This window comes from Ursus americanus, chromosome 14, assembly GCF_024610735.1.
Source record: "Ursus americanus isolate L20-20 chromosome 14, mUrsAme1.1.p, whole genome shotgun sequence".
Classification (NCBI taxonomy): domain Eukaryota; kingdom Metazoa; phylum Chordata; class Mammalia; order Carnivora; family Ursidae; genus Ursus; species Ursus americanus.
The window spans coordinates 71149715-71176731 of NC_142140.1; the positions used below are offsets into that span (position 1 = coordinate 71149715).

The 27017-nt window shown below is 50.1% G+C and overlaps 1 protein-coding gene across 1 annotated transcript; it reads right to left on the bottom strand.

Moving 5' to 3' along the window:
* Nucleotides 1-1655: 1655 nt before the first annotated feature.
* On the bottom strand, nucleotides 1656-26997 carry GID4 (GID complex subunit 4 homolog). The gene is made up of 6 exons (XM_045778232.2): nucleotides 26595-26997; nucleotides 20914-20973; nucleotides 14584-14691; nucleotides 9331-9432; nucleotides 7614-7744; nucleotides 1656-4842 (listed from the first exon to the last, which is right to left on the bottom strand). The coding sequence occupies exons 1-6, from the start codon at nucleotides 26781-26783 to the stop codon at nucleotides 4779-4781; spliced, it is 654 nt and encodes a 217-aa protein (XP_045634188.2). The 5' UTR covers nucleotides 26784-26997; the 3' UTR covers nucleotides 1656-4778.
* Nucleotides 26998-27017: the final 20 nt, after the last annotated feature.

Below are 27017 nucleotides of genomic sequence, written 5' to 3' on the forward strand. Positions count from 1 at the left end.
TTGCTCAATTGCAATCCAATTTTCAGGCACTTTTCTGTGTCACAGCCAGCTGCCTATTTCAGTCCTGGGCAATTTTAATGCTTTCCTCCTCGGGTGCAGTTGAGATCGATGCAGGCTGCGTTGGTATTTATAATTCCCCCTTTGTCCTGTCCTGCCGCGGGTTTCACGCTGAACACGACCCAAGCACTTTTCCACCGTTCCTATGGATAGCTTAAAAGCAAAGCCAATTACGGTGTAAAAGCGGGGCTCTAACACTGGGATTTGAAAGAGGGTTTTCCAGCTGTGGGGATCAGACTGCCAATGTCCACTCCATTGCAGACTATTAGCTCCTCGAGGCCCGGGACAGTGGCTTGTTTCTGCATTGCCCCAGGACTTAGAACGGCACAGCGCACACGGCAAGCCTCGGCAAATATTTTGTAGTATTATCATCCGGCAAGAATGACATGTGACGTGTGTGGGGGCGTTTCTACAGTTTCAAAAGTGCTTCCAGGAACACCTCCTAGAACCCTCCACTCTCTGACCTACGCAAAGATGGTTCCTTCTGCTCTTCGGGCTCGGAGGTTTGGCTGGTGCGTGGGAGGTCCCGTTAGGACTTAAAGGGAGATCTGGGAGCGAGAACCTAGGCATCCCTCAGCTTTCTCCCCCTACAAAACCACCAGTAAACGGTGCCTTCTGCTGTACCAGTCGTCTTGTGAAGAGCTTCTTCCTTTCTTGACACGTCTCGGGAGAAAGGAGTTTTATTATCACTGCTCATCAAACAACAGGAGATCAGATGATACTTTATACTATACACGCGGGAAGTTTGCTCCGACACAGGTGTAAGTTCCCTGAGCATTTCAACTTGCTTAACGTTAAACCTTGTCAACACTGTCAACATTTTCTCAAAAATTCACATGGTGTTTCCAGCTGTGTTCCTCGGCCCTGCCAAGGGAGGTGGTACCAGAAACTTGCGCTGTGAACGAGAGCGCCAAGGTGTCCTGGCGTGCCAGTCAGGCGTTAACGGGCTCGGCTAGGGCCCTTGGCCACACGGTGCAGAGAAATCAGGGGCCTGAACTTGGCTTCAGGCCGCCGCCGGTGCAGCCGCTCTGGAGCCCGAGAGCTTTGGGGCTCAGGCATTTCCTCTGCAGACGGGTCCCCATCCACACTGGCTGTGCAGGCGACAGACTGAGAAGCAGGCAGTGAACAGAGAGCTCTGTTTATGAATTTTCTCTGTGTGAAATAAAAGTATGAATCCTGGGGGGGCCTGGGTGGCTCAGTCTGTTAGGTGTCTGCCTTCGGCTCAGGTCATGATCTCGGTGTCCTTGGATTGAGCCCCGCATCGGGCTCCCTGCTCAGTGGGAAGTCTGCTTCTCCCTCTCCCTCTGCTGCTCCCCCTGCTTGTGCTCGCTCTCTCTAATAAAATTTTTAAAAAAGTATGAATCCTGAATACATGCAAAAAAAAAAAAAAAAGGCTTCCGTATGTTTAAAGAAATGTAGAAATTACCCAAAAGGAGCTCAAAGGTCAGTGTGGGGCAGCGGACAGCACCAGAATGAGGAGGGACAAGGATGGGGCTGGGGGGCGGGGGCTCGGGCCAGGAACCTCCACAGACACAGGGCCCGAAAGGGAGCTGTTCTCTTCCAACAGCACAGTTGTGATTTAGAAACAGGACAAAGTCACTGCTTAAATACCTTTATTATTTTTTAAAAATTATTTGGACATTGATAGCTCTGCAAAATACTTCTCCCATCCCAAACCCTCAAACCCTTTCCACATGTCCTCCCTAAAGAAACAAAATATTCATACTTTGTGCCCATTCACATCTAATTTTTAAAAACATGTAAGATTCAAAATCAAATATTTTTTCTTTCCCAGAACTTGTTAGTAATTTTAAACCACAATGCAACATACTTAATGGCATTTCTTTTTAAAAATTAGCTTATCAGACTATTTTATGAGGAAAAAAAAAACTCAATTCAAGGCCTTAGAATATAAATTCCCTGTTTCTGAAAGCAAAAGACATTGAAAAAGCCCCTTTGCTCCCCTGGAGCTTTGTGATTTCCACGTTACCAACAGAACCAGCACACAGATGGGACCTCCTACCTCATACCAGGCATTGCTTACCTTTGGACTGCAGCTGAAATGCTGTATAGTTTAAAAGGATGGGCGGGTGGGAAGGGATAATTCCAGCACAGAAGAGAGACAAGGCTGGGAGCGCAGAATGGAAGCTCTCTGAGCAGTGGAAAGAACGGCCGAACCCCTAAGGTCCCACCTCACGGCAGGTTGGTTTGCGGTGGAGGAAGACGGTAGAAAATCTGCAACCGGCACTGATTTCTTACTGATGAATACAAGCGTCAACGAAAACTTATTGCACATAGTACCAGAGGCATGTAAACCACTGAGAAGGTTCAGGAAAGGATAACCACAGACGGGGACTCAGAGAAAGAAAGGGGCTGATGCTGATTGTTTGGGAATTACTGAGAGGAGGTGGACAAACAATGCCTTCCCTGTGCTCAACCGGGGAGATTTTTATGCAAACACATCTTCATCACAGATGCGCCCGAAAGATCTAGCAAAGGTATCACTTCTTCATTTTCCCCAATACAACTGGTACACTTCATTACCTCGCTAAAAAAAAGGAAGGAAGGAAGGAATCCTACAACAGAACCTGGCCCATCTGGCTAGCTGAACAGCAGCAATGTTTGCAAATGTCTTTCCCTGCCCGCTCCACTGACCGACCGACCTCCAGAGCCACACAGATAGGGTCCTGATGAGGTCCAGGGGGTGAGCTCGCCCCTCCGGTTCCTAGTGGGCCTCTAGCCTTCAAGGAGCTTGCAAAATGCATACGAGATTGACAAGCATGGTGAGAAGGGAACTGGGGGGAGTGGGAAACGGACGGCTCGTGCAGCCTGGGAAAGCCAGCACGGCCCCACTGTCTCCTCGACTCACGTGACACCTGCCAGCCACACGGAGGCCGGAGGCCGTGCCCGCGTGGTCTCCTTGGTACTGTGCCATCGGCTGGTGTGACCAGACCCAGCCATCCTGAGGCCTTGAGGTTTCAGAATCAAGAAAACATTGGACTCAGCTCCGCCAATGGACGTGAATCCTTTTTCCACTGCAGTCACTAGGGCAACGTTTTGGGGGCTCCAAGACCCTGGCCTCCCTAGATGGGGCGGTCTCACCTCTGTCCAAAGCCTTAGGACTACACCGCCTCGGTGTCCCGGCGCCCACTGACTAGTTTCCCAAGTACTTCTCCTTTAAGGCCTCCCCAACATTCAGTCTCAGTCACGTACAGTACATAGTCGCCAAAAAGAAAGTCACTTTTTAAGAACACACCATTTCCCTGACACTCATCTAGCCCGAAGGGCCACGTGTTTTCTTACACCGACCCGGGAAATGCAGCTTTCGGCCTGTCTTGCTCCTGTGGGTTACAGCTCTCCCTCTTGTACTCTGAGCAAGTCTTGCAAACCACCAACAGATTCGATGCCCCAGCTGATGCCAACCTATTAAGCTTTTTAAAACGTTAAAAAAAAACAACCCCCCCCCCGAAAACCACACCCTCCCACACACCCACACACACACTTTGGCACGTGAGCCTTGAGTTATTCGAGCGTGTTCGTGTTCCCACCCCTCCCCCATCCCAACATTTCAGAGTCGCTGTTTCAGGAGAAGGACGGCGGCCCCTTCTGCAGGATGGAGAAGGTCGCCTCGGAGCACTGCTGCTGTGAGTAGCAAAAGGAGGAGGTACAAATGCTAAACTGGCCCCAAAACAGCTCTCAGGTTTAGCACTAGAATGGATGCAATGCTGCAAAACTTTTGTACCAGGATGACTAGTTTGAAACTGCTGGTTGATTAAATATACATTTACATATAGATATAGGTATAAAAATTACTAAGTCAACATTTGCTGTTTTCAATGTGAAAACGATAAAATGTAATTCTGAATAATTGTGCATTTGCCATAGGGTCCTTGTTAAAGGGACCATAAAAATAATTTTGTAATAAAAAAACTCTTTTTTTTTCTTTTTTTTTTTTTTTTTAAGTTTAGTATTGCCCTCAAGTTCAAAAGTTTGGAGCAAACGTGCTGAGTGAAGCAGGACTGGAACCCGTTCCTGCCAGGGATCTGGAAGCCTTAAATGTAGTGATCCCCGACGGCAGGACCAGGGAACCTGCCTCTGACTAGCTTGGCGTGAACACGGCGGGGTGGGGCAGCGCCAGGTGACCCCGTGAAGCAGCCTCTGCCTCCTGTTTCATTGGCGGATGCTGCCGCAGCTCCCCGATTCCCTGCACAGAGCTCTGGGGGGGCACACGTGTGCTGGGGCTCTGCCTTCTCTCGAGATACCAGACTAGGCAACTGGGGGTGCGGGAGGGGGGCGGCGCGCAGGGCTGGGGCCTGGGCGGAGACCACTGAGCACCAAGGCGGAGGGTGACTGGGGGGGCTGACCTTCTACTGGGCTGGAGGTGGGGTGGGGGGGGATGGGCCTTTCGGTGATACAGAAGTTAGCTGTGCAGGAAGGAAAAGTGCATTTAAGGTAGCTTAAAAACAGATTAAGACCAAACTGCCACAGAGAGGGAGAAAGAACAGACAACGCTCCCTCCGCCTGCCCTGCTGGCTGGCCATGCTCCTTGGACTCTGTGGGTTAACATTCATGCTTTCTGATGCGAGTCTGCTCGTGAAGAAACAGGAACACACGTCCTCCGGGTTCTGGCAGGTACACAATTTTCTTGGCAAAGTTCTTTTTTTCCTTTTTCTTTTTTTTTGCCAAGCTCAGTTTTATTTGGTTCCTGCTCTGAACCACTGTCACCGGAATTCGTAGATGGGTGCGCTGTGTTCAGGAACATGAGTTAGATTGAGCGACTGATACCTGCAGTGCGGGAAGAGAGAGAAATGGGAGGCGGTCTAAGCAGCCTGAAAACCAAACGGGTGCGGAGCACCCTCCCCGCACCCGGAGCGCCCGGCAAGCCCCCGGCTGGAACCGGAACGCGGTGCACCGCAGACCTCTTTGGCTGCACCACGTTTGGTTCTCTTGCTGTTTCTTTGGTTAATCCTCCTGAGCTCTGCACGAGAGGAGCTGCTTTCAGGCCTCGTGCTCGACCACGAAGCGGTCATGGTACGACTTATGAAAGGAGAGGCAGCGGACACTCGGGGAGAAGACGCGGACCGAAGCCCCGGGCCCCGGGCCTCCTCCTCACCCTCCACTCTGCCTCGCTCAGTTCTCCTCCGGGAACAGTAGCCTGGAACACCCTCAGGACTTCACGGGGAGCACAGGCACACCCCACTTCTCAGGGAAGACAGAGACTTCCCAGCTATCCCCGAAGCTTATGTTATTACCATTCACGTTCATGTTCTGGCCTCCCTAGACACGGCTACGAGGCTTTGAGACCATCAGAGTTCTGATGTGCTTGTTTTTGCCCCGTTGGTAGGTCCTCCGAGGAGGTAAGCAGATGAAGGAGAAACAGAGGCCAGGACAATCCACACAAGGCGATGATAACCCCTGGGGACAATCAAAGTTGATGGGGTAGATGCTAGCTCTCCCCCTACTTGTTTCATGTGGGAGTGAGGCGCAGCATGGGAAAAAGCAGTTTATTTCTCACCCAAAATCAATCAATCAATCAATCAATCAATCAATCAAAAAAAGATCCTGCATTAGCCATGAGAATATGCAAATCAAAACCACGAAACCCCACTTCATACCCACTCGGGTAGCTCTAACTGTAAAGACATCATAACAAGTGTTGGGGAGGATGTGGAGAAACTGGAACCCTGGTGCGGCACACACTTTGGCGGCTCCTTAAAAAGTCAGAGAATGACCATACGACCCAACAATCCCACTCCCAGGTATATGCCCGAAGGAACTGAAAGCAGAGACTCAAACACATACTTCTCCACTCAGCAGCATTAGTCACAGTAGGCAGAAGGTGGCAATAACCCATCAAATGATGACCGGATAAAATGTAGTACAGGAGGCCCCCTTATCTGTGGGGGGTACGTTCAAGTACCCCCAGTGCATGCCGAAAACCGTGCATAGTACCGAACCCTTTATACACTGCTCTTGCCTGTATGTAAACCTATGACAAAGTACAATTTATAAGTTAGGCACAGTAAGAGATGAACAAGAACTAACCATAAAATAGGACAGTTATGACAATATTCGGCAATAAAAGTTACGTGAATGTGGTCTCTCCCTCAAAATACTTCTTGTGCTGTAGTCACCCTTCCTGTTGTGAGGCTGTGAGGTGGGAACGTGCCTGCGTGAGACGAGGGGAGGTGAGTGACGTAGGCCTGTGACCGAGTGTTGGGCTACCGCTGACTACCATCTGCTTCTGGACTACGGCTGACCGCGGATAACTGAAGCCGCGGAAAGCAAAACCGCAGATAAGGAGGGGCTGCTGCATATCCACGCCACGGAAAATTACTCAGCGATAAAAACGAAGGGCTGCCCCAGGCCGCCCCAAGGCTGAACCTTCCGAGCGTTAGGCTGAGTGCAAAAAGCCTGACACAAAGGCCACTTCGCGGTGTGTGGTTCCCTTTCCAGAAAATATCCGCAATGGGCACATCTGTATAGAAAGTCGGCTAGTGGCTGCCTCGGGCAAGGAGGGGATGGGGACCTGGGGCTGAGGGCTAAGGGGTACGGGGTTTCTCATGGTGGTGATGGGAGCATTTTAAAATTGATTGGGGTGATGGCCGCACAGCTGTGAATATTCAGGACGACCGAATTGTACGCTTTCAATGAGCCAACTGTATGGCATGTGAATTCTCTCGATAAAGCTACTATTTAAAAAAGGATATAACCGGTTTTAAAAACTCCTTTGAAAACAGAGCAATTACTGACACCCTGGTAATTGCGGCTCTCAGGGGAGCAGAGACTGCGCTGAGCCCAAGGGCATTTATTTGCAGATATCATTTTGCTGCCACTGAACAAGGAACTTGAGGCCACCCAGGAAAGCATCACTCGCAAATCACAGAAGCGTGCAAAACGTGGAAGGGAATGCGGTGCTCCTACATTCGGAAAGGAGATAAGGTGCTTTGGGATAGGGTTCCGTCTTCGGGCACAGCAAGGTACTTGAAGCAGCAGCGACGGGGCAGGAGGGTCCCCAGAAAGGGGACAAAAGCTAGCGCTTGAGGCGGCACTCCGTCCTTCACCTCCAGTGAAACACAGGGCAGGACCGCCAGCTCCCACGGGGGCCCCTCGGTCACCAGACTGCGAGCAAGCGCGCGTGGGGCCGGCATCTGAGGAATGTGACCACAAAACTGGAAAGGCTGCTAACAGCAAAACTCACCCTGCTCAGTGCTGGAGCTTACATGTTACTTACTGATTAAATTTGGCAGGAAATACAAGAGCAGCCGAGGTTGGGAGAAACACCACTGATAATACAGAACTGCTGGAAAGCTTTGAGCAGTGAGTTCCTTTCCCGCGCACTTTGGTTTCATCTTACTTATTCTGCTCTGTGGTTAGGGAGAGGAGCCCTCTACGGGCAACCGAGATCATTCAAAGAGGCCCTCCCCGTGCAGACAGAGCACAAAAGCTACGCAGACAGGTGGGGAGGGCTTCTTTTGGATTTGGCAAGCGGAGGGAGAGCCCGGGGGGTGGGGGGACAGCAGCAAGCCGCCCCCTTCGCCTGTGGGGTGCCTTACCATTCTGAACTCCTGTGGTAATAGTAGCCCTCTATGGAGGCTGCCGACTTCTGGAAGCAGATGTAATAGAACCCAGCGAAGGACGCACCGCTGATGTCTTTGATCGTGTGGTCCGGGACCAGGAACTGTTCCTGCACACAGACGGAGGAGGTCAGTAACAGACGGCGTGCTCCAGCCACGTCTGGGGCTCCCCGTTAGCCTTCAGGTGGTTCTAGGGTTCCCGTGTCACGTGGTCTTGCCCAGACTTGCTGGACGAAGCAGACATCTGCGTTTCAACCCGATCTGTCCATAGCATTCTAGATACTAACACAGCAGCCTGTGTCTCGAGCTCACCAAGATCAGCAATGAAGAGAAGGTTCTATGGTGCACGTATCTCGAAAATGAATCGATGCCTACCTACCTTTCGGAGCCCACAGACAGAATGACCTGGGAAGAGGAAGTTTCTGCTGCACCCCAGGACCTGGTGGTAGGTTCCTAATCACCTCTGCATTCTGAGGGCAGGCCAGTGACCACTTGCCCCCGTAACAGCCCCTCAAAAAGCCCGACACCCCATCCACAGCCATCAGAATGGTACTGTTCTTGCTCGGGCACCTTGGGAAGAGGCGAGCTTGTGATCTCTGGCTACAGCCAAGCTGAAAGCCACATCCGGGCACCTACTCTCCCAGCGAGATGAGGTCAGTGGTCTCAGGGACCCAAGAGATCTACTGAAAGCCTACAGTGAGTCACGCTGAGAAGGTCTTTGAAGACCAAACAACTCCACTGCTTTTTGGGTTTTTTTTTAAGACACTCTCCATCCTTTTCCTCAACCTCTGAAATGGTAGATTTTAAAAATTAATTTTAAAATTAGAACCTTGCAAGATACTTCCTTTAGGGTTTTATTAGCTGGCACGTTTCCCACTGGACAGCAAGCTCGCCAGGGCGGACTCAGCTTTTACTCTTTGTACCTGGCCAGTGTCTATGCAAAAAGAGACGACCCGCACCCCCCTCCCCAAATTATTAGCTTACAAACTGAATAGATACTCTAAATGATTTGCCTGTATGAAAGCTGGCAAGATTTCAAAATAAAACAGCTTTTTCCTGCAGATTGGGGACCAGGGGTTGGAAGTGGGTGTCCGCTCACGAAGTGATTTCACAAACCCCCTTCACGATTTTGCTAGCCTGCGGCTGGAACACAGTAAATACCAGGCTATCGAAAGACGGAACACAAAGACTTGTCAGCCCCAAGCCAATCTCTCCAGTCCAGCCAGATGGAGTTCTCTGAGGGCTGGTGAGTGGAAAACCCAAATTCCATTCCTGGTCCCTCATTTCCTGCCGGAGGGAACCAGACCAGCTGAGACCGCACTGCAGCTTGGCTAGGACGTGGTGAGGGAACAGTCTCTTGCACGGGTTCTCGGCTCAGAGTAGGAAATGATGGGGACTGACTTTGGAGCTCCCCTGAGTCCACAGAACACCAGGGGTGACTCAACCTGGACAGTCGAACGTGCTGAGGGCGACCACCATCCCTCCCAGCCACGAATTCATCTGTGAACCACCAAACAGTGTCACCAAAGACAAACCGGCTGGCATGGCAGCAGCTGGCCAGTGGGGCCTGGAGCCTTGCCTGCTTTTTAAGAGCGTGTAAAGGCACTACATGGAGACAAGCCGTAATGAGCACCGGACCCGGGGGGCAGAGGGGGCACTGCATACAACACAGGCTCTGGCTGGGCTGGGACCTTACCTTCCACCTCATGAAGACATAATCCCCATTCTTCAGCTCTTCATAATCAAAGTCATCTGAATTAAATGATTTTGCATACTGATAAAAAGCCAGAAACTTGCCCTGAAAACAAAAAAAGGAGCATGAGGACTGATCGACGGAGGGGGAAGCTGGTGTCAGAACTGCCCTCTGCGCCCAGTGGCGAGCACCTCTGCAGAGGTATGACAGCTGCTGGGTGCGGCCCACAGGGGTAGCAAAGGCTGAGGACCGGGGAAGGGAGCCTGAGGTCCCCAGCAGTGAACCTGGGCCTGACCTCCAGCCGAGGTACCATGGGGCTACGCCTGCCTAGCTAATGGGGTCCAAGGAAAGGCCCCGAGTTGGGAATGGATGCGATTCCGACGGCTTTTTCTCAGGGCACCTTGCCACAAGCAAAGCCAGGAATGATTAGCGAGAAGATCTCTGTAAGTGAGTCACCACGAGCCACGCAGAACAACTTAAAACCAGTACGTCACCCCGAAGAGACAGAGGGCTTTACTAAAGCGGGGCCCTCTGACCCAGGAGCGTGGCTTGGGGCCAGCTAGTGAAGCAGAAAGAGGAAGTGGGTCATATATGATTAAGTCCTTTTTAAAAAGGAGACCAGAAATAGGTTATAAAACTGTGTCTCATGATCCTATTTTTGTAGAAAGAAAGAAAGAAAGAAAGAAAGAAAGAAAGAAAGAAAGAAAGAAAGAAAGAAAGAAAGAAAGGTTAATACCTGTTTTAACTTTGGGTATTATTAGAGATGATTTCTTCCTTTTGCTTTTCTGTTTACTCAAATATTTACAAATAAATATGCATTCATTTTATAAAAATAACTTAAATAAAATTTAAGACAAAGAAGTAGTAACTCACAGAATTTGTCACACATATATTTCTATTTTAAGTGGATTAAGTATATGGAACCTTGACTTCAGGGCACCACCGTGATACCAACTTTAGATATCACTCGGGGAAGCTAGAGGGTGAAAAGCAATGTCTCTCGTTCCAAGCTACAGGCGGTCCTGGTTTTACTGCACTTCACTTTATTGCTCTTTGCAGATATTGCGTTTTTAAAAAAGATTTATTTATTTATTTGGGTGGGGGCAGAGGGAGAGGGAGAGAGAAACTCAAGCAGACTCCACGCTGAGCATGGAACCCAATGTGGGGCTCGATCTCATGGCCCTGAAATCACGACCTGAGCTGAAACTAAGCGTTGGATGCTTAACCAACTAAGCCACCCAGGCGCCCCCAGATAGCGCATTTTTTAATAAATTGAAGGTTGATGGCAACCTTGTGTTGAGTAAGTCAATTAGCACAAGTTTTCCAACAGCATTTGCTCACTTCATGTCTCCGTGTCACGTTTTGGTAAACCTTGCAACATTTCAAACCTTTTCATTATTCATATCTGTTATATTGATCGGTGATCGGTGATCTTTGATGTTACTAACGCAACTGTTTAGGGGCGCCACAAACTGCCCTCATAGAAGATAGCAAATTTCATTGATAAATGTTGTTGCGTTCTGACGGCTCCACTGACTGGCCATTCCCCCATCTGTCCACCTCTCCTCAGGCCTCCCTCTTCCCTGAGACACAACAATACTGAAATGAGGCCAATTAATAACCCCACCATGGCCTCGCCGTGTTCAAGAGAAAGGAAGAGTCACATATCTGTCAGTTTATATCAAAGGCTAGAAAGGACTGAACTTGGTGAGGACGGCGTCTCAGAAGGCTGAGTGCTGGGCCTCTGGCACCAAAGAGTGAGCCCAGCTGGGAACGCAGAGGAAGAGCTCTTGAAGGACATGAGAGGTGCCACTCCAGTGAACACACGAATGGTAACAAAGCAGGCTCTGACGTGGAGAAAGGGTTAGCGGCCTGGACAGAAGGTCAAACCAGCCCCAACATTCCCTTGAGCCAAAGCCTCACCCAGAGCAAGGCCTCGATGCTCTTCAATTCTGTGACGGCTGAGAGGTGAGGAAGCTGCGGGAGAAAAGTCTGAAGTCAGCAGAGGTTGGTTCACGAGGGTTAAGGAAAGAAGCCGTCTCTGTAACACAAATGTGCAGGGCGAAGCGGCAAGGGCCGACGTAGAAGCTGCAGCAAGTTCTCCGGAAGATTCCAGATCTTCATGAAGATAATACGCTACACTGAACCACTACACTAAATAACAGATTCTCCACACAGATGAAACAGCTTCCTGTTGGACGAAGACGCCATCCAGAACTTCCACAGCTAGAGAGGAGCAGTCAACGCCTGGCTTCAAAGCTTCAGAGGACAGGCTGACGCTCTTGCTAGGGGCTCGTGCAGCTGATGGCTTTACGCTGAAGTCAGTGCTCACTGGCCACTCCCCAAATCCTAGGGCCCTTAAGAATTACGTTAGATCTACTCTGCCTGTGCTCTGTCAACGGAACAAAGCCTGGATGATGGCACATCGGTTTACAGCATAATTTACTGGATATTTAAAGCCCAACATTGAGACTTAATTCTCAGAAAAAAAGATTGCTTTCAAAATATTATTGTTCATTAACAATGCACCTGGTCATCCAAGAGCTCCGATGGAGATGGACAGGGAGGTTTAAGTTGTTTATATTGTTATATTCCGTTCTGCAGGCTGTGGATCAAGGAGTCATTTTAACTTTCAAGCCTTCTTATTTAAGAAATACATTTCATAAGACTAGAGCTGCCACAGATAGCGATTCCTCTGATGGATCTGGACAAAGTAAACTGAAAAGACCTTCTGGAAAGGATTCACCATTCTAGATGCCATTAAGAACCTTTGTGACTCATGGGAAGAGGTCAAAATATCTACATGAACAGGAGTCTGGAAGAAGTTGATTCCCACCCTATGGATGACTTCGGGGGGTTCGAGACTTCAGTGGAGGAAGTCGCTGAAGATGTGGTGGAAACAGCAAGAGAACTGGAAGCGGACCCTGAACATGGGACTGAACGGCTGCAATCTCATGCTAAAACTTGAATGGACGAGGAGTTGCTTCTCACGGATGAGCCAAGAACGTGGTTTCCTGAGACAAAATCTACTCCTGGTGAAGATGCTGGGAAGATTGTTGAAATGACAACAAAGGATTTAGAATATCACATGAACTTAGTTGGTAAAGCGGAGGCAGGGTTTGAGAGGACCGACTCCAATTTGGAAAGAAGTTCCACTGGGGCCAAAATGCTATCACAGCATCCCGTGCTACAGAGAAATCGTTTGTGAAAGAAAGAGTCAGTCAGTGTGGTCAACTTCATGGTTGTCTTATTTTGAGAAACTGCCACCGTCACCCGAACCCTCGGCAGCCACTCCTGTGATCCGTCAGCAGCCATCGACTTGAGGCAAGACCCTCCACCAGCAAAAAGATTAGGATTTGCTGAAAGCTTAGAGGATGCTGAGCATTTTTTAGTAATAAAGTTTTTAAAAATTAAGGTGTGTACATTGTTGGTCTAGGCCCAATGCTATCGCACTTTTCACAGACTACAGTATTGCATAAACGTTAAGTTTTATACGCACTGGGAAACCAAAACAATTCACGTGACTTACTTTATTGCAATATTCACTTTATTGTGATGGTCTGGAACGGAACCCGCAATATCCCCGGGGCTTGCCTGTGTCAGGCAGTGCGAGTCCCTGACAAGCAGGGATCCCACATGGGATTCTGGGACTCCGGAGTGGGCTGGGAAAGTTACGGGAAACTGAGTACTGCAAAGGTGACCGAACTGCTGGGTGGGGAAGGGCCCAGAGGCCGAGCTCCACATGCTACCATATCAAGGGTGGCCTTGTTTGTTCCCCGTCACTCAAAATATTTCAATTCGGCCTAACGAAGGAGAACCAGACATTCTCCCGTGTTCTAATGGAAGTCTGGATCACTAACACTTGGCTTCCAGGTATTTAATTTGCAGCGGACCTAGCTTAGAATTGACTTTTCATTGAGTCTCAAAGACCTTGCTTTTTTGCAGAACCAATTTGAGATGGAAAACAAAGTTGGATGGGAGACAGGCTGTGGTTCAGTACAAGGATGCGCTTTCCCACTGGGGCCGTCCAAGAGAGAAAGGAGCCATCCTGGGGGCGTCGGGCAGCACGGAAGAGCCGGCATCGGGCAGGGTGGGACCAGATGGCAGCAGGGAGCCCTCCAGCTCCGCTCCATCGCACCGGCACCACCGGGCACCACTCGGGCTCCCCAGCTGAGCAGCCTAAGAGACTCGGATCTTGTTCATTCCCTCGTGTTGTACACATACGAATGACCGACTTTCGGTGTCTATCTGCGACAACAGGTAAAACATGCAGCTTACAAAAACTGGTTTTAAAGGCTCAAGTTTAAATTTGATTGAAACTCAGCACCTGAAAGATGACCCTTTCCTATCTCAAGTAGGAAACATTAACAAGCAAAGCGGCTAATCTACAGTGAGGTTAACTAGGACGAGGGTCTGTGGTCAGGAGCCCTCTTCAAGGACTATTGTGCCAGAATCAAGAGAGAGCTTGAACAGCCAGGTGAGAGGGGCAGTGGAAGCCTGAGGAGTTCTAGAGTCTTCATTACTGACGCAATCACTTCTGGTGGGTTTAGAGAGTGAACGCATTGGACTTCCTCAGTGTTAAACCAAAATTCACCAGGGCACCTGGCTGGCTCAGTCAGTGAAGCGTGCGGCTCTTGATCTCCAGGCTGTAGGTTCGAGCCCCGCATTGGGTGCAGAGATTACTTAAAGATAAAATCTTTAAAAAACTAAAAAATAGAAAAAAAAAAAAAAACCCGAAAACCAAAATTCATCATCAGCAAGGTCAACTAAGCCGGAAGGCTATTATGACAGGTGGAGAAACGGATTTTTGAAGACATAAACTTGCGTGAAAGCCAATGAAAAGACTTGAGGACGGTGACTCAAAGTTGTCTCACAGTGCTCACTACTGGTGACTGAGAACACACCCCACACTCGACAGTTAAAAGTTGGGGGACTGGAGTTTTCAGTGGTATCCTGATGACGCTGAAGCTGAGACTGTGCGTGTCAGTCTGGAGCTGGGTGAGAACCCACCCCCCAAACCTGCTGTGGCTCTCCCCACACGGAGAGCTTTCTAGAAACTGCATCTCCACCTCCCACCAACCCTGAAGACAGAGGCCAAGGCTGTATGTTTCACAGGGCTCCCCCACGTAGAGGAGATGAGAAGGAACAGTGGACAGGTGGACAGGACAGGGGACAGTGATAAGACCCCGAGAGCGAAGTTCCTTGGTTTTCTAGCAGCGCCTGGGTGGGCCTGGAGCAGACCAAACATCTACTCACCCAGTGTTTCCGATCAACGTCTTCGTCTGCGTCCCACTTCCGCGTTAAGAAAGGGTGTTTTTTGCTGATTATTTCTCCTTCAAAGAAGGTCGTAAGGGTTGGATACTCCTATGGTAAAAACGCAAATATCAAAATAAGATGTCGAACAGGAGTTTTTACCTTTCCCAAAGGAAAATCGACCTGGCTTTAACTTCTTCCCAGGACTTGGAAAAAAATGATCGCACTGCGAAGCAATGACCCAAACTGAGTTAGGTCCAGAGATCTGCCGATGGCTGGCTGCAGAGTCAACGTGGATTGAAGGTTGTCAGAGTCTCCCGGACGTTATGGAGGTTGCCGGAAATAGAGAACCCTTCTTCGACTTCACTTGTGTGGTTTTTGTTTTTTTTTTAAGATTTTATTTATTTATTTGACAGAGAGAGAGAAAGCCAGCGAGAGAGGGAACACAGGCAGGGGGAGTGGGAGAGGAAGAAGTAGGCTCATAGCGGAGGAGCCTGATGTGGGGCTCGATCCCATAACGCCGGGATCACGCCCTGAGCCGAAGGCAGACGCTTAACCGTTGTGCCACCCAGGCGCCCCTTCGACTTCACTCGTTACGTACTGAACGCTCAGAAAAGAATTTGGACAAGTAAATTCTGAGTACTCTAGGATACGAAGCAGACAGTAACTAAGTAGATTTTCCTTTCCAAGGAAAACACCCAAACAGGCTCCCACATCACAGCGACAGCTGAGTCTCCCTCACGCCACAGCCTGGCCCCCGGTTCTCAAACTACCTCAGTCATTTGTCTCTTTTGTGCCCATGCTTCAGGTTTCGGGGGGGGGGGGGGGTTTGTGGTTGTTGTTCGTTTTTTGTTTTTTGCAGAATACCTTGGTATATTAGGGTACACTGAATTTTATCATATGAACTAAGGCCATCTACACTAGGGAAGATATATGTAAATCACGTCTGTGATGGAAAGTCAGGACAACAGAAACAAATATGGAAAAATAAGCTGTCATCCTAACTGGGTGCTTAGAATACTCTTGTCAACTTTATTTGCTATTTGTTCACCTGCTAATAAGGAGGCGCCAAAGATTTTGAAAAAAAAACTAATGGAAAAGTGGCGCCTGGGTCGCTCAGTTGTTAATTATCTGCCTTCAGCTCAGGTCATGATCCCAGTGCCCTGGGATCGAGCCCTGCATCGGGCTCCCTGCTCAGTGGGAAGCCTGCTTCTCCCTCTCCCACTCCCTCTGCTTCTGTTCCCTCTCTTGTTCTCTCTCTGTCAAATAAATAAATAAAATCTTAAAAAAAAAAAAGAAAGAAACTAGTGGAAGAAAAAGTTAACACTGTAAGAAGCCTACCATTTCTCTGCATTTGTAAAAAAGCAACCAATTGACCGACCAACCAGACAACCCCTCAGCCTAGCCTGCCAGCCCCTGGTGTTTTTTGGAAGCACGGTCATGATGGTCACTGGCCTGACAAACCGTGGATTACGGTCCTAACAATCCTGGGACCCCAGAGGTCCCCCTTTCTTCTTCAGACCCTAGGTAGGCCCCTTAGGCTGCATCAAACATCTACACGTGTTTAAAATACACCTGTTCTGATGGCTTTGCTACGTCTCTCAGCTTGACCTGCCACATAGCTGGGGATGCCCTAGCAGATGCTGCCATGCTGGGTCAGCGGCTCCCAGGAAACAGCACAGCCACGGACACCAGAGTGGACTGGAGGGGCCTGCGAGGCCATCTATGGTCTCGACAGTGAACTCTGAAATATACAGCACCCTCCCCACCAAAACACACCCCTCCCCCCAAGTCAGGGCCTGGGTTCCTCATACAGACATTTATATATTCAGAGTGAAGAAATTAAAGGGGAGATTTCCTAAAGGTAAACCTGATTTTAAAGGTATAAATTAGGGGTGCCTGGGTGGCACAGTGGTTAAGCACCTGCCTTCGGCTCAGGGCGTGATCCCGGCATTATGGGATCAAGCCCCACATCAGGCTCCTCTGCTTCTTCCTCTCCCACTACCCCTGCTTGTGTTCCCTCTCTTGCTGGCTGTCTCTATCTCTGTCAAATAAATAAATAAAATCTTTTAAAAAAATAAAAAAAATAAAGGTATAAATTAGTGGCGTCTGCCTGGCTCAGTCGGTAGAACATGTGACTCTCGATCTCAGGGTCATGAGATCGAGCCCCACGTTGGGTGTAGAGATTACTTAAAATAAAATCTTAAAAAAATAATAAACTAGGGGCACCTGGGTGGCCCAGTCAGTTAAGCATCTACCTTCAGCTCAGGTCAGGTTGAACCCCCGCGTCGGGCTCCCTGGTCGGCGTGGAGTCGGCTTCTTCCTCTTTCTCTATCCCTCCCCCTGTTCAGGCTCTTTCTCTCAAATAAATAGATAAAATCTTTTAAAAAATAAATAAAATAAAATAAAGGTATAAACTAAATTATGCTCATCTGTTTTAGGAAGAACTACTAAGGGAGAAAGTTCTGTTATCAGTGAGTATCTGACTTTAGATTTTTTTTTTTAAGATTTTATTTATTTATTTGAAAGAGAGATGGAGAGCAAGAGCAGGGGGAGGGGCAGAGGGAGAGGGAGAAGCAGACTCCCGCTCAGCCGAGAGCGTGGCACGGGGCTCGATCCCAGGACCCTGGGATCATGACCTGAGCCGAAGGCAGACGCCCAAGGCACCCCTGACTTGAGATTTTAAATGGAAAGCTATACGTATCGATTTTCTGAGGTTTGAGCTTTAACACTTTTTTTTAAACTTCTACAAAAAAGGGAGAAAAGAAGAAAACGGTAAAGTGGTCCTCTTCTAATACAAAGAAAATACTTATGGTTCAAATCGCTAGTTTTCCGAACGAATGGATTCTGCACTAAAAATGTTTCAGGCAATACATCAGGGTGACTGCAACGTACCCCCAAGCTCTGAGAATTAAAATGAAATAAATACTGCCTGATGAATGCGAGTCAAGAGGTACAGAAGTTACCAAAAAGATGAACTATCTCTCAGGGCAGGACCAGGAAATTCAAGCACTTGACAACAGCCAGACTGGCGGTAATTTTTAGAGCCAAAGGAAAAACTCTGTAGGCGGGACATCAAGAAAACAAGTGAGAGAGGAAAAGCTGAAGCCAGCAAGCCCCCACCCCCAAAGTAGGCAAGGGCTTCCTACAGTGGGTCTAGCTGTTGTTGGGCACTTAAGCTGTCCAAACCACTCCCCACATGGACTCCAGGCCCACCAAAAACTCCCTGGTGATGGGTCTGCCTTTCCATGTAGCCCCACCTTCTGGGGGATTAACGCCCAATCGGCTACTATGTCGGAGGGAACTTCTGGAACATGCATGTACCTCATTTTAGAAATGAGTAAACGAGCCCTCTTATGTATACATCAGCCTCAGTGAGTTCGGTTAGTGGGACCTATCTCCTTGGTTCAGACAAGTCTAGCCCAACCTGAGCAGAAGCTTCCAAATCTGTCTAGTGAGTGAGTGGAGGGCCTGGCCATGACTCCCCGAAGGCTGGGCTCCTAGGCCCTGTGCCAGCCTCGGGGCCTCCCTAGAAATGTCCCTTCTCGCCACTGGTGACTGGCTCAGAATTGCAAAGAAAATGCTACCTGACACACATTCTTCACAATTCTGGGATTTCATTTCCAGAAGGCACATAACCTTTTTAAAAACGGTGCTCGTTTGTGAATGTGGCGTAGCTAACAGACAAATGACCTGCGATTTAACGTTCATTTTCTATATCGTACGCACGAGGAAGACTGGGCTAAAACCCAATCATTTAAGTGATTTCATTAAAATGAACCACCTATGTGATCTTTTCGCAACTATTAACGAACAGCTGTATTTTAGAATACAGGTAATAAAGTCATCCGGAGCATCCTCACCTTTTCTGGCATTTCAGGGATTATGGACAGTGACCACATATCGGATTTAGAATTTGAAGACTTTATTTATTTGACGGAGAGCGAGCAAGCGAGAGGGAGAGAGAGAGAGCACAAGCAGGGGGAGCGGCAGGCAGAGGGACAGGGAGAAGCAGGCTCCCCGCTGAGGATCCCAGGGCCCTGAGATCATGACCTGAGCTGAAAGAAGACACTTAACCGACTGAGCCACCCAGACGCCCCTGTTTAGAATTTAAACAGTGTCTAAGACAGTTGTTCAGTGCCGCGACTGCACTAAAAGTCAACGAACTGTACATCTGAAATGGGTGGATGGTACGGTAGGTCAGCTGTCTCAGGACAGCTACTAAAAAGGTGGTTAAGAACGATTAAATTCAAAGACTCCCGAGGCGTGCGCAGGCCCCAGGCAGCTCGGAACCACGGCGGCCTTCCTGTGACTGAACGCGCCGTCAGGGCCATAGCCAGGGCCATACCCGTGCCCGGGGCTCCTGGAGGAGCAGGCCAGTCTGCGGCGGCCACGCATGTGTGAGGCCGCTCCGTGTGCACGCAGGAAGGACTGGCCGGGAGGGTGGTCTCTTCCCTCCGGTCACGAGCCTGAGTGCCCCCCCACCCCAGGCCAGCCCCAGGGAAGGGCCAGGCCAGCACCCCCTGCTCAGGGAACCTGGCCGCCTGTGACGCAGGGGCGCTTCCCTCTGTTGGGGTGACTTGCTCCTGACGGAAACCTCGCAGAAGTTCTAGACGTTTCGCGATTCTTCATGCTACTTGCCGATCCATGCAGCTCCCTATGACCCGAGTGGCTGGTTTTGGGGTCAGTGGTAGCATTCCACATGACACGGTCTGCCGGTCTCCTCATGAAGCTGCATGTTTATGTTCTGTACTCAGCAGACGTGTCTGGCTGCCTATGGCCGGAGCACATTCTGTGTGTCCCCCACCGTATTTGGGGAGGTCCTAGGTATCACAGGTACCTCATTTACAGGGACTGTATCTAGGTTTCCCACCGTAAGTTCAAAGGCTGGAAGCCTTCGGTCTGCTCCCATTTTCTACCCCTGCTCTGTGGTAAGCTTCTAGAGGCGAGGAACAGGTTACCTTTTTCATCTCAACAACAAACTTCACAGAAAATTCTCTCTAACTTCTCGCAGAGAACTGGGAGAACCAGCGCGAACCAAAGAAACGGAAACAATTGTTTCAAGCTGGAGGATGTTCAGGGCCTTAGTTAGTATCTCTCAATTTGTATCACGTTAGAGTCGGCCTCTTGCTCTTACATTGTTTCCTCCCTGCTAGGACGAGCCCCTGGAGTAGAAGGAGCAGATCTATTTTATTTTATTTTATTTTATTTTATTTTATTTTATTTTATTTTATTTGTCTAGTCTAGTCTAGTCTACTTGTTTTTTTTTTTTTAAGATTTTATTTATTTTTTCGACACAGATAGAGACAGCCAGCGAGAGAGGGAACACAAGCAGGGGGAGTGGGAGAGGAAGAAGCAGGCTCATAGCAGAGGAGCCTGATGTGGGGCTCGATCCCATAACGCTGGGATCACGCCCCGAGCCGAAGGCAGACACTTAACCGCTGTGCCACCCAGGCGTCCTTCTATTCTACTTATCATCCAAGTCCAGCTGACGCACACCATTGAGTGGGTTTCGGGTCAGCGTAGTGATTCCACAATGCTCCATTCTGTGCTGTGCTCACCACAATGGTAGCAGAGCGGGTATTTTTCATTCTCATTTTACAGATGAGGAAAGAGAAATGAAAGCTCCTGGCACCAGTAAGGGGCAGAGCAGGGACGTCCCTCCGGCCCTTCCCATGGCTCCGTGGAGCCGGGCCATCGAGACAGGGAGGGCTGATCAGGCCAACAGGGCACGGGAGCCAGGTCAGGCCCAGGTCCTCATGGAAGAGTTAGGCGGCCAGCTCCGTCCCCTCCTTCCTCCTCCTGTTTACTCACTAGCAGGGAAAGAAAGGGTGCTCTTTCTTGCTTTCCATATTCCCAGGAGTTCTGAGATTTAAAAAGTTGGTTCCGAGAGAGGAAAACACGCTGCATTTCCGTAGCAGCTGCTCGTGGTTGGGGACGAAATGATCACCTGTCATTGTTCCAGTGAGCTGAGGGCTTAAGGGTTCCAAAGACCTCGGTTCTGGAAGGATTAATGCTTATCCCAGAAACCGTTAAACTTATGATGATGAGTAGCCATATTCCTACTCTATTTTTTTTTTCCACCAAAGGATTAAAAAGAAAATCAATAGTGTTGGGAACATTGTGACTTATTTATCAAGTTTAAAGATCTGTGCATCTGTCCACTTTCCAACAGGACCCATCAAAACCACACGCTTTGTGTGTTCAGTACGACAACAACACTTCTCAGGGCGTGTTAATCAGGCCTCAGGGTCGAGGCTCCTGGCCCTTCACCCTGAGAATGCCGCATGTGCGGCCCACCGTCTAGTTCTAATCATTTGAAGGCGTGCTTACCTCCGTAAGGCCTTTTATCTTCAGGTATCCACAAAGGTAAGAGTTCCCCGTGTCCACATGCTGGAAAGAAAGGACACATAGTCTTGTTACAAACTAGGAACCCCCAGGAGACCACACGTCCTGCGGTCCCAGGCCAGGGGGGCTAAGGGAGGCCTCGAGGTTGGTGCCCGCCGAGCACGGCCAGGGCTCACTGGCCTTTGAGACCTTCGTGAGTCCTCCCTGCCCACAGGCCGGTTCAGACGAAGCAAGCTGATCCCAGGACCCTCTCAACCTCCTTCAGCGGAGTATCTTGAGACCGAAGTGCCTTTCGGGAACAGCAAACCCGCTCAACACAGGCCTCCCGCTGGACTCAGAAGTGCACTCCTCCCCTATATTTACACTAAGCACAACCCTGCGTTAGTCCTTCACGGAATGGGCAGCGTCTTCAAGAAAGGCATCGTATGAAGACCGCTCTGGCAAACAATTTCAGTGATGAACCAAAATGCTGACCCCAGATCGGAATATACTGTACGTGTTCACTCTGTCCATTTCACAGACGAACGTTTGTGTTTTTTGATGAAGACTTCGGAGGCTTAAATAAACAGGGGTAACAGGCATGGGAGATTTTGAGGTTGAGTATCCACCAATTATGGGTTGCCGAGACACTGCAGGATGCCCACCCAACAACCAATTTCCTACTTTCCCATGCTGCCAGGGCCCAGAGCCTGTTCTGGCACCCACCCTGGCCCCACTAGACTTGGTCGGCCCTGACGGATCCAAGGGAGACACGTGCCCCTGTCGCCTGGTGAGTCGTTGGTTTAGGGGTGAGTGACCCAGTTCTGACCAATCAGATATTGTGTCAGTCTCCTGGGCGCTTCTGGGAAAGATGCTGGCTTTGAGGAGGCTCTCTTTCTTCCCCTGCCGGATGCAGTACCTGCACACGGCGCCTGGGCCCCTGGCAGCCATCTAGAGACCATGAGGACAAACAGGACGGGAAAGGCCAAGGAGGCAGCGGAGAAACATGGAGGGAGATGGGGCCCCTGAATGAGCCAATCTGGAACCAAGCCACCCCCAAGCTTCTTGTAATCGGAGATGCTGGGTTCACTCATTCTTTAAACTATTTTGAAGTGGGTATGGTTGCTTGCAGCTGAGTGCACCCGCACGGACACCTTTCACCCAAATCTACACAGTTGGATCCTGTGCAGGCAGATTTTCAGATTTCATGATAAATTGGGCTCCCTTACAAAGTAGACCCCCGGAAAGAAAGCAAACCCAAGTACAATGCTACTGCGGCACGTTGAGATTTTAATGTTACGTGAGGGCTCATTTTAAGCAACTAAGAAAGTTTTGTGGTATTTATCACATTTGGGGACTTAACTACTTTCATTTACACCATAAATCAGATAGTCAGGGAATCCTTAAAAACTGTAATGAGCACAGTCAGCCAGATGAGGTCAGCACCAAAGCCAACGGACTTCAATGAAGCCCGTTCCCACAGTTTGGTGCTGGTGACAAAGGCAGTACACATAAAAACTGCCAAAGCATTGAAAATATCCTCATCTGCCGGCCTTGGCGTTGGACGGGATCTAAAGGGGCTGGTCTGCAATAACATGGTTCAGCAAAGAACTTTTTTTACAGGACACAGAGCTCTAACCCGAGGCCTTAAATTTCACGTATGCAATTCTCACTGAATTCAATATAGTTTGGGGTTTCACAGCTGCTGGAAAGGGTATCAGGTGGCCAGGATACCTGCTAATAAGATTAAGAACTGAACTGGAAGTTGGCTGACACTTTGCACGGATTATCACATGCTCAAGAATCAGAATTTCAGTTTGGCCTCCGTTCAACCTTGTCTCTCTCCCGTTCTGCCCCAACTCATCTCAATGACGGCTGGTGAACTCAAATACACTACAAGGCAGAGAACCTGAACCCAATGCCAGGCCAGCATCTCGACGAGAAAGATAACAAGGCAAATGTTTAGCAAGAAAGTCTCACAGCACAGTTGTGTCCAACAGCTGCTCTTTCTAGTACCCCTTCACTGTGACCCTGGCCTTCACTTCGGTCTTGGCTCCTTGGACAGCAGAGGAGAAACAGAGTAGTTACAGTAACAACAGCAACAAGGAAAACCCAGCTGGAATCTCACGAAGGCTTGGGGAACTCTCTAAAACTGGAATGAATGAATGAATGAATGCACGAATGAAAGAAGAGAGAGAGAGAGAGAAAGAAAGAAAGAAGAAAGAAGGGGCGCCTGGGTGGCACAGCGGTTAAGCGTCTGCCTTCGGCTCAGGGCGTGATCCCGGCGATCTGGGATCGAGCCCCACATCAGGCTCTTCTGTTATGAGCCTGCTTCTTCCTCTCCCACTCCCCCTGCTTGTGTTCCCTCTCTCGCTGACTGTCTCTATCTCTGTCGAATAAATAAATAAAAAATCTTTAAAAAAAAAAAGAAAGAAGAAAGAAAGAAAGAAAGAAAGAAAGAAAGAAAGAAAGAAAGAAAAAGAAAGAGAAAGAAAGAAGAAGGAAAGAAAGAAGAAAGGAAGAAAGGAAGAAAAGAAAGAAAGAAAGAAAGAAAGAAAGAAAGAAAGAAAGAAAGAAAGAAAGAAAGAGAAAGAAAGAATTTCGGAAAGCCCACGAAAAGACGTGCAACACCATCAGTCATCAAGGAGATTCCAATCAAAACCACAATGAGATACCACTTCACACCCACTAGCACGGCTGCAATCAAAAAGATAGGCAATAAGTTGCAAGTGTCAACAAGGTTGTGGAGAAACTGGACCCTCATATGCTGCTGGTGGGAATGAAAAATGGGGTAGGCGCTTTGGAAATCAGTCTGGCAGTTCCTCAAAATGGTAAGCGTAAGAGTTGCCTGAGGACCCAGCATTCCACTCCCAGGTATCTACCCAGAAGGAATGAAGACGTGTCCACAGCAAAGCTCAGACGGGAATGTTCACGGCATTGGGACTCACAACAGCCCCAATGGGGAAACCACCCAAATAGTCACCGACTGCTCAAGGGACCAAGGAACTGCTGCGTATCCATACAACGGATCACTGTGCAACGGTAAAAAATAACGAAGCATGGCCACATGTTATGACGTGGGCAAACCTTGGAAACGTGACGCTCGGCGACGGAAGCTAGACACGAAAGGTCACAGGTCGTATGACTGCATGTATATGAAGTGGCCAGAATAAGCAAATCTTAGGGAAAATAAAATGAGTGGTTGCCTGGAGTTGGAGAGGGGTGATGGCGAAGGGGTGGGGTTTCTCCCTGGGGTGATGAAAGGGTGCTAAAATCAGATTGCGGCGATGCTTACCCAACTCTGTGACTATACTGACTTGTACACATTCAGGGGGTGAACTGCACGGTATATTCTAAGAAGGCTGAGTCCAAGAAACTGGTCCTGGCTGAAAAACCAGGGCGACGATGGGGCAATTCACATGCCACTGACTGTCTCAATGATGGGCAAGCAGGTCACCAATCCAGATGTAGGGCAGCATTCCTGGGCATGACCACGGCTCCCACCACCAGACATCCTACTGAAGTTTCTGCCGGGTTTCTGCTCTGGGCTGCCCTGAGACCACTCAGTCCTGCACCAAGTCAACCACCACTTCTACTGGTTCACAAGGAAATGGGCACCTGACAGGACATCAGAAACAACACACCAATGACAGAAGGGGGGAGTTGCTGAAGAAACCAAAGACAACTTCTCTTTGACACTGAGCGACCCTGCCAGCAGTCCCCTACCGCATCAGAAACCACCAAATTAAACAATGGGCATAAACTGGAGATCATTCCAAACATGACCCACACCAAGGATCTCACTGCCAGAATTTTGTGAAGTTGCCCCCAAAAAAGAAAGAAAAAAGAAAGTCTTTACCTTCATACTAAATTCTCACATTTTAAGCAAAAAAGAGGGATCACCACATTAGGCATATAATTATGAAGCCTGAACGAATCAGTCACAACAATTTTCCAGTTATAATAAATACCATGGCTCATGAGAGAAAGTTAAGTTTATAGACCAAAGATAGAATTAACAGGAAGATGCAGTTTTTCCAATCGAAAAAAGATGAAACTATTGATTCCCCCAAAACAGTAAGAAAAAAGCAGCCAATGATGTTCTACTGTTAGCAGAAAGAAAATGCACCCCCATTGTCTTTTGGGTGGGAGACCTACTTGCTCAGAAGAGAGGCTGTTCAAGATTGAGTATTTCTAAAGAGCCAAGGGCACATAAGGCAAAGACACGTCTTAGTTTCTGTCTTCACACATGGGAGTGGTAAGGTGGCCCACTAGGTCCTCAGAGTTTCTGTAAGGCCTTTCCAGGGGGTAGATGGGGGGGACTTTAGGGAACAGCCTAGGAGGTGGGGCATCAGGCTAAGCAGAAAAGGGGCAAAGGGAGGAGGACAGTGGGTCCTGAGGCAGGCAAGGGTAGCTACACTAGAACGGTCTTCAGGGAAGGGAGAGAAAAAGGAGTATGAACTACTGTTGATCTCTGGCTGGGCAAAAAATGTCAAGTGTGTTACTATTTGCATGAGAGGGGTGAGGTGCAGAAAAGAGCCAGAGTAGGTAAAGCGGCAGCTCCAAAGCTATCAGGGGCTGGCAGCAGGTACTTAGAAATCCAGGTCAAATAGGGGGTGGGGGGCGGGGAGGTACACAGACAGCAAGGAAATACCATGTGAGAGATAATACTGGGTGAGTTCGATTTCCCAGCACATGGGTATCAGAAACTGGGAGGAAGCCCTGGCTGTGTAGATAAAAGTTAAAAACACAGGAGGAGGGTCCCCTGGAGCCAAGGAGGAGGACGATGAAGGTATAGGTTGGGGAGGTATGGGTAGAGAGGCAGGGGAGACTGGGAGAGGGCTGGAGGTGGCCAGAGAATGGAGGTAGGGAGCGTAAAAAGCCTAGAGCAGGAGGCCTGGGGCTGGGGGCAACTGGGTGCTGCTGCAGGAAGAGCCTCGGGCAGTGGGAGGGGGGAGAGGGGCCAGGAGGCAAGATCCCAACAGACTGGGAGGAGCTCCACCCAGCAGCACCCGGCATGTGAGTGCCTGGTCTTGAAGGAGTAAGTACCACAGGCTAGGAATCAGTTGTGGGTTGGGGGGCTCTCAGGGCTCAGGGGCTAATGGAGGGAGTGTGCTCCCAGGTCAGAGAGGACGAACTAGGCTCTCCCAAGGAAGAAATCCCGGGAGGAGGGCCCCAGGGTTTGAGGATCCCTGGGAGTAAGGAAAGGGGAGGGGAGGAGGGCTGTCTCAGATCTGGGTAATTTGACGTGGGCCCAGCCACGGGTAGGGTCCCGAGTCAGGAGAAACCAATGGAGAGTTCTTCAGGGTCTGAGAGGGACTGGAGGGAGGGCTGATCTCAGGGCGACAGGTCCTGGGGAGGAAGGACTCAGGTCTGAGGGTAGCCAGTCACGGGGGGGCTTCCGGATCCCAGGCAGGCCGGTCACGGGCTTCGAGTCTGGGAGAGTGTTCAGGGTCTGCCAGGAGCTGCTCACGACAGGCTCCGGTGTGAGGGGCAGGTCAGGGTTGGGGCTTGGAGAGTGTGAGACACCAGCTGGGCAGGTCCCGGGGGGTGAAGCGCCTGGTGCAGGAGGCCCGGCGGCGAGGGCCTGGTCCGCGGCTGCGGGCTCGAGGAGCCGGGGGCGGGCACGGCCCGTGAGCGCCGCGAGGAGGCCCTCGGGCCCCGGCCCGGCCCGGCCCGGCGCTCACCTGCAGCACCACCTCTACGTCGTACGAGTTCCCCTTGCTCTTCTGGTGGCCGCGGAACTTGGAGCCGCTGTAGAGCAGGCTGGTGGCCACGCCGGGCTGCTGGGTGTTGATGGGCGGCGGCGGGATGAGCGAGGCCGCGGAGGCGGCCGAGGCACCGGCCGGCGGGGGACACTCGGTGCGGACCGGCATCGCGGGGTCCCCCGGAGCCAGGGCTGGGGGGAGGGGGAGAGGAACCGCCGCCGCCGCGCGGGAGCCGAGGGGGGTGGCAGGGAGGGAGGGGCCGGGGCGCGCACGCGCGGGGTGGGGGCGGAGGGGGGACCACCCGCCCGCTGCCTGCGGACCAAGCGCTCCGGCTGCCACCGGGACCCCGGGACCTGCGAGCAGGGCCTCCCTGTCCTGAGCTGAGTCCCCCTCCCCACTTGC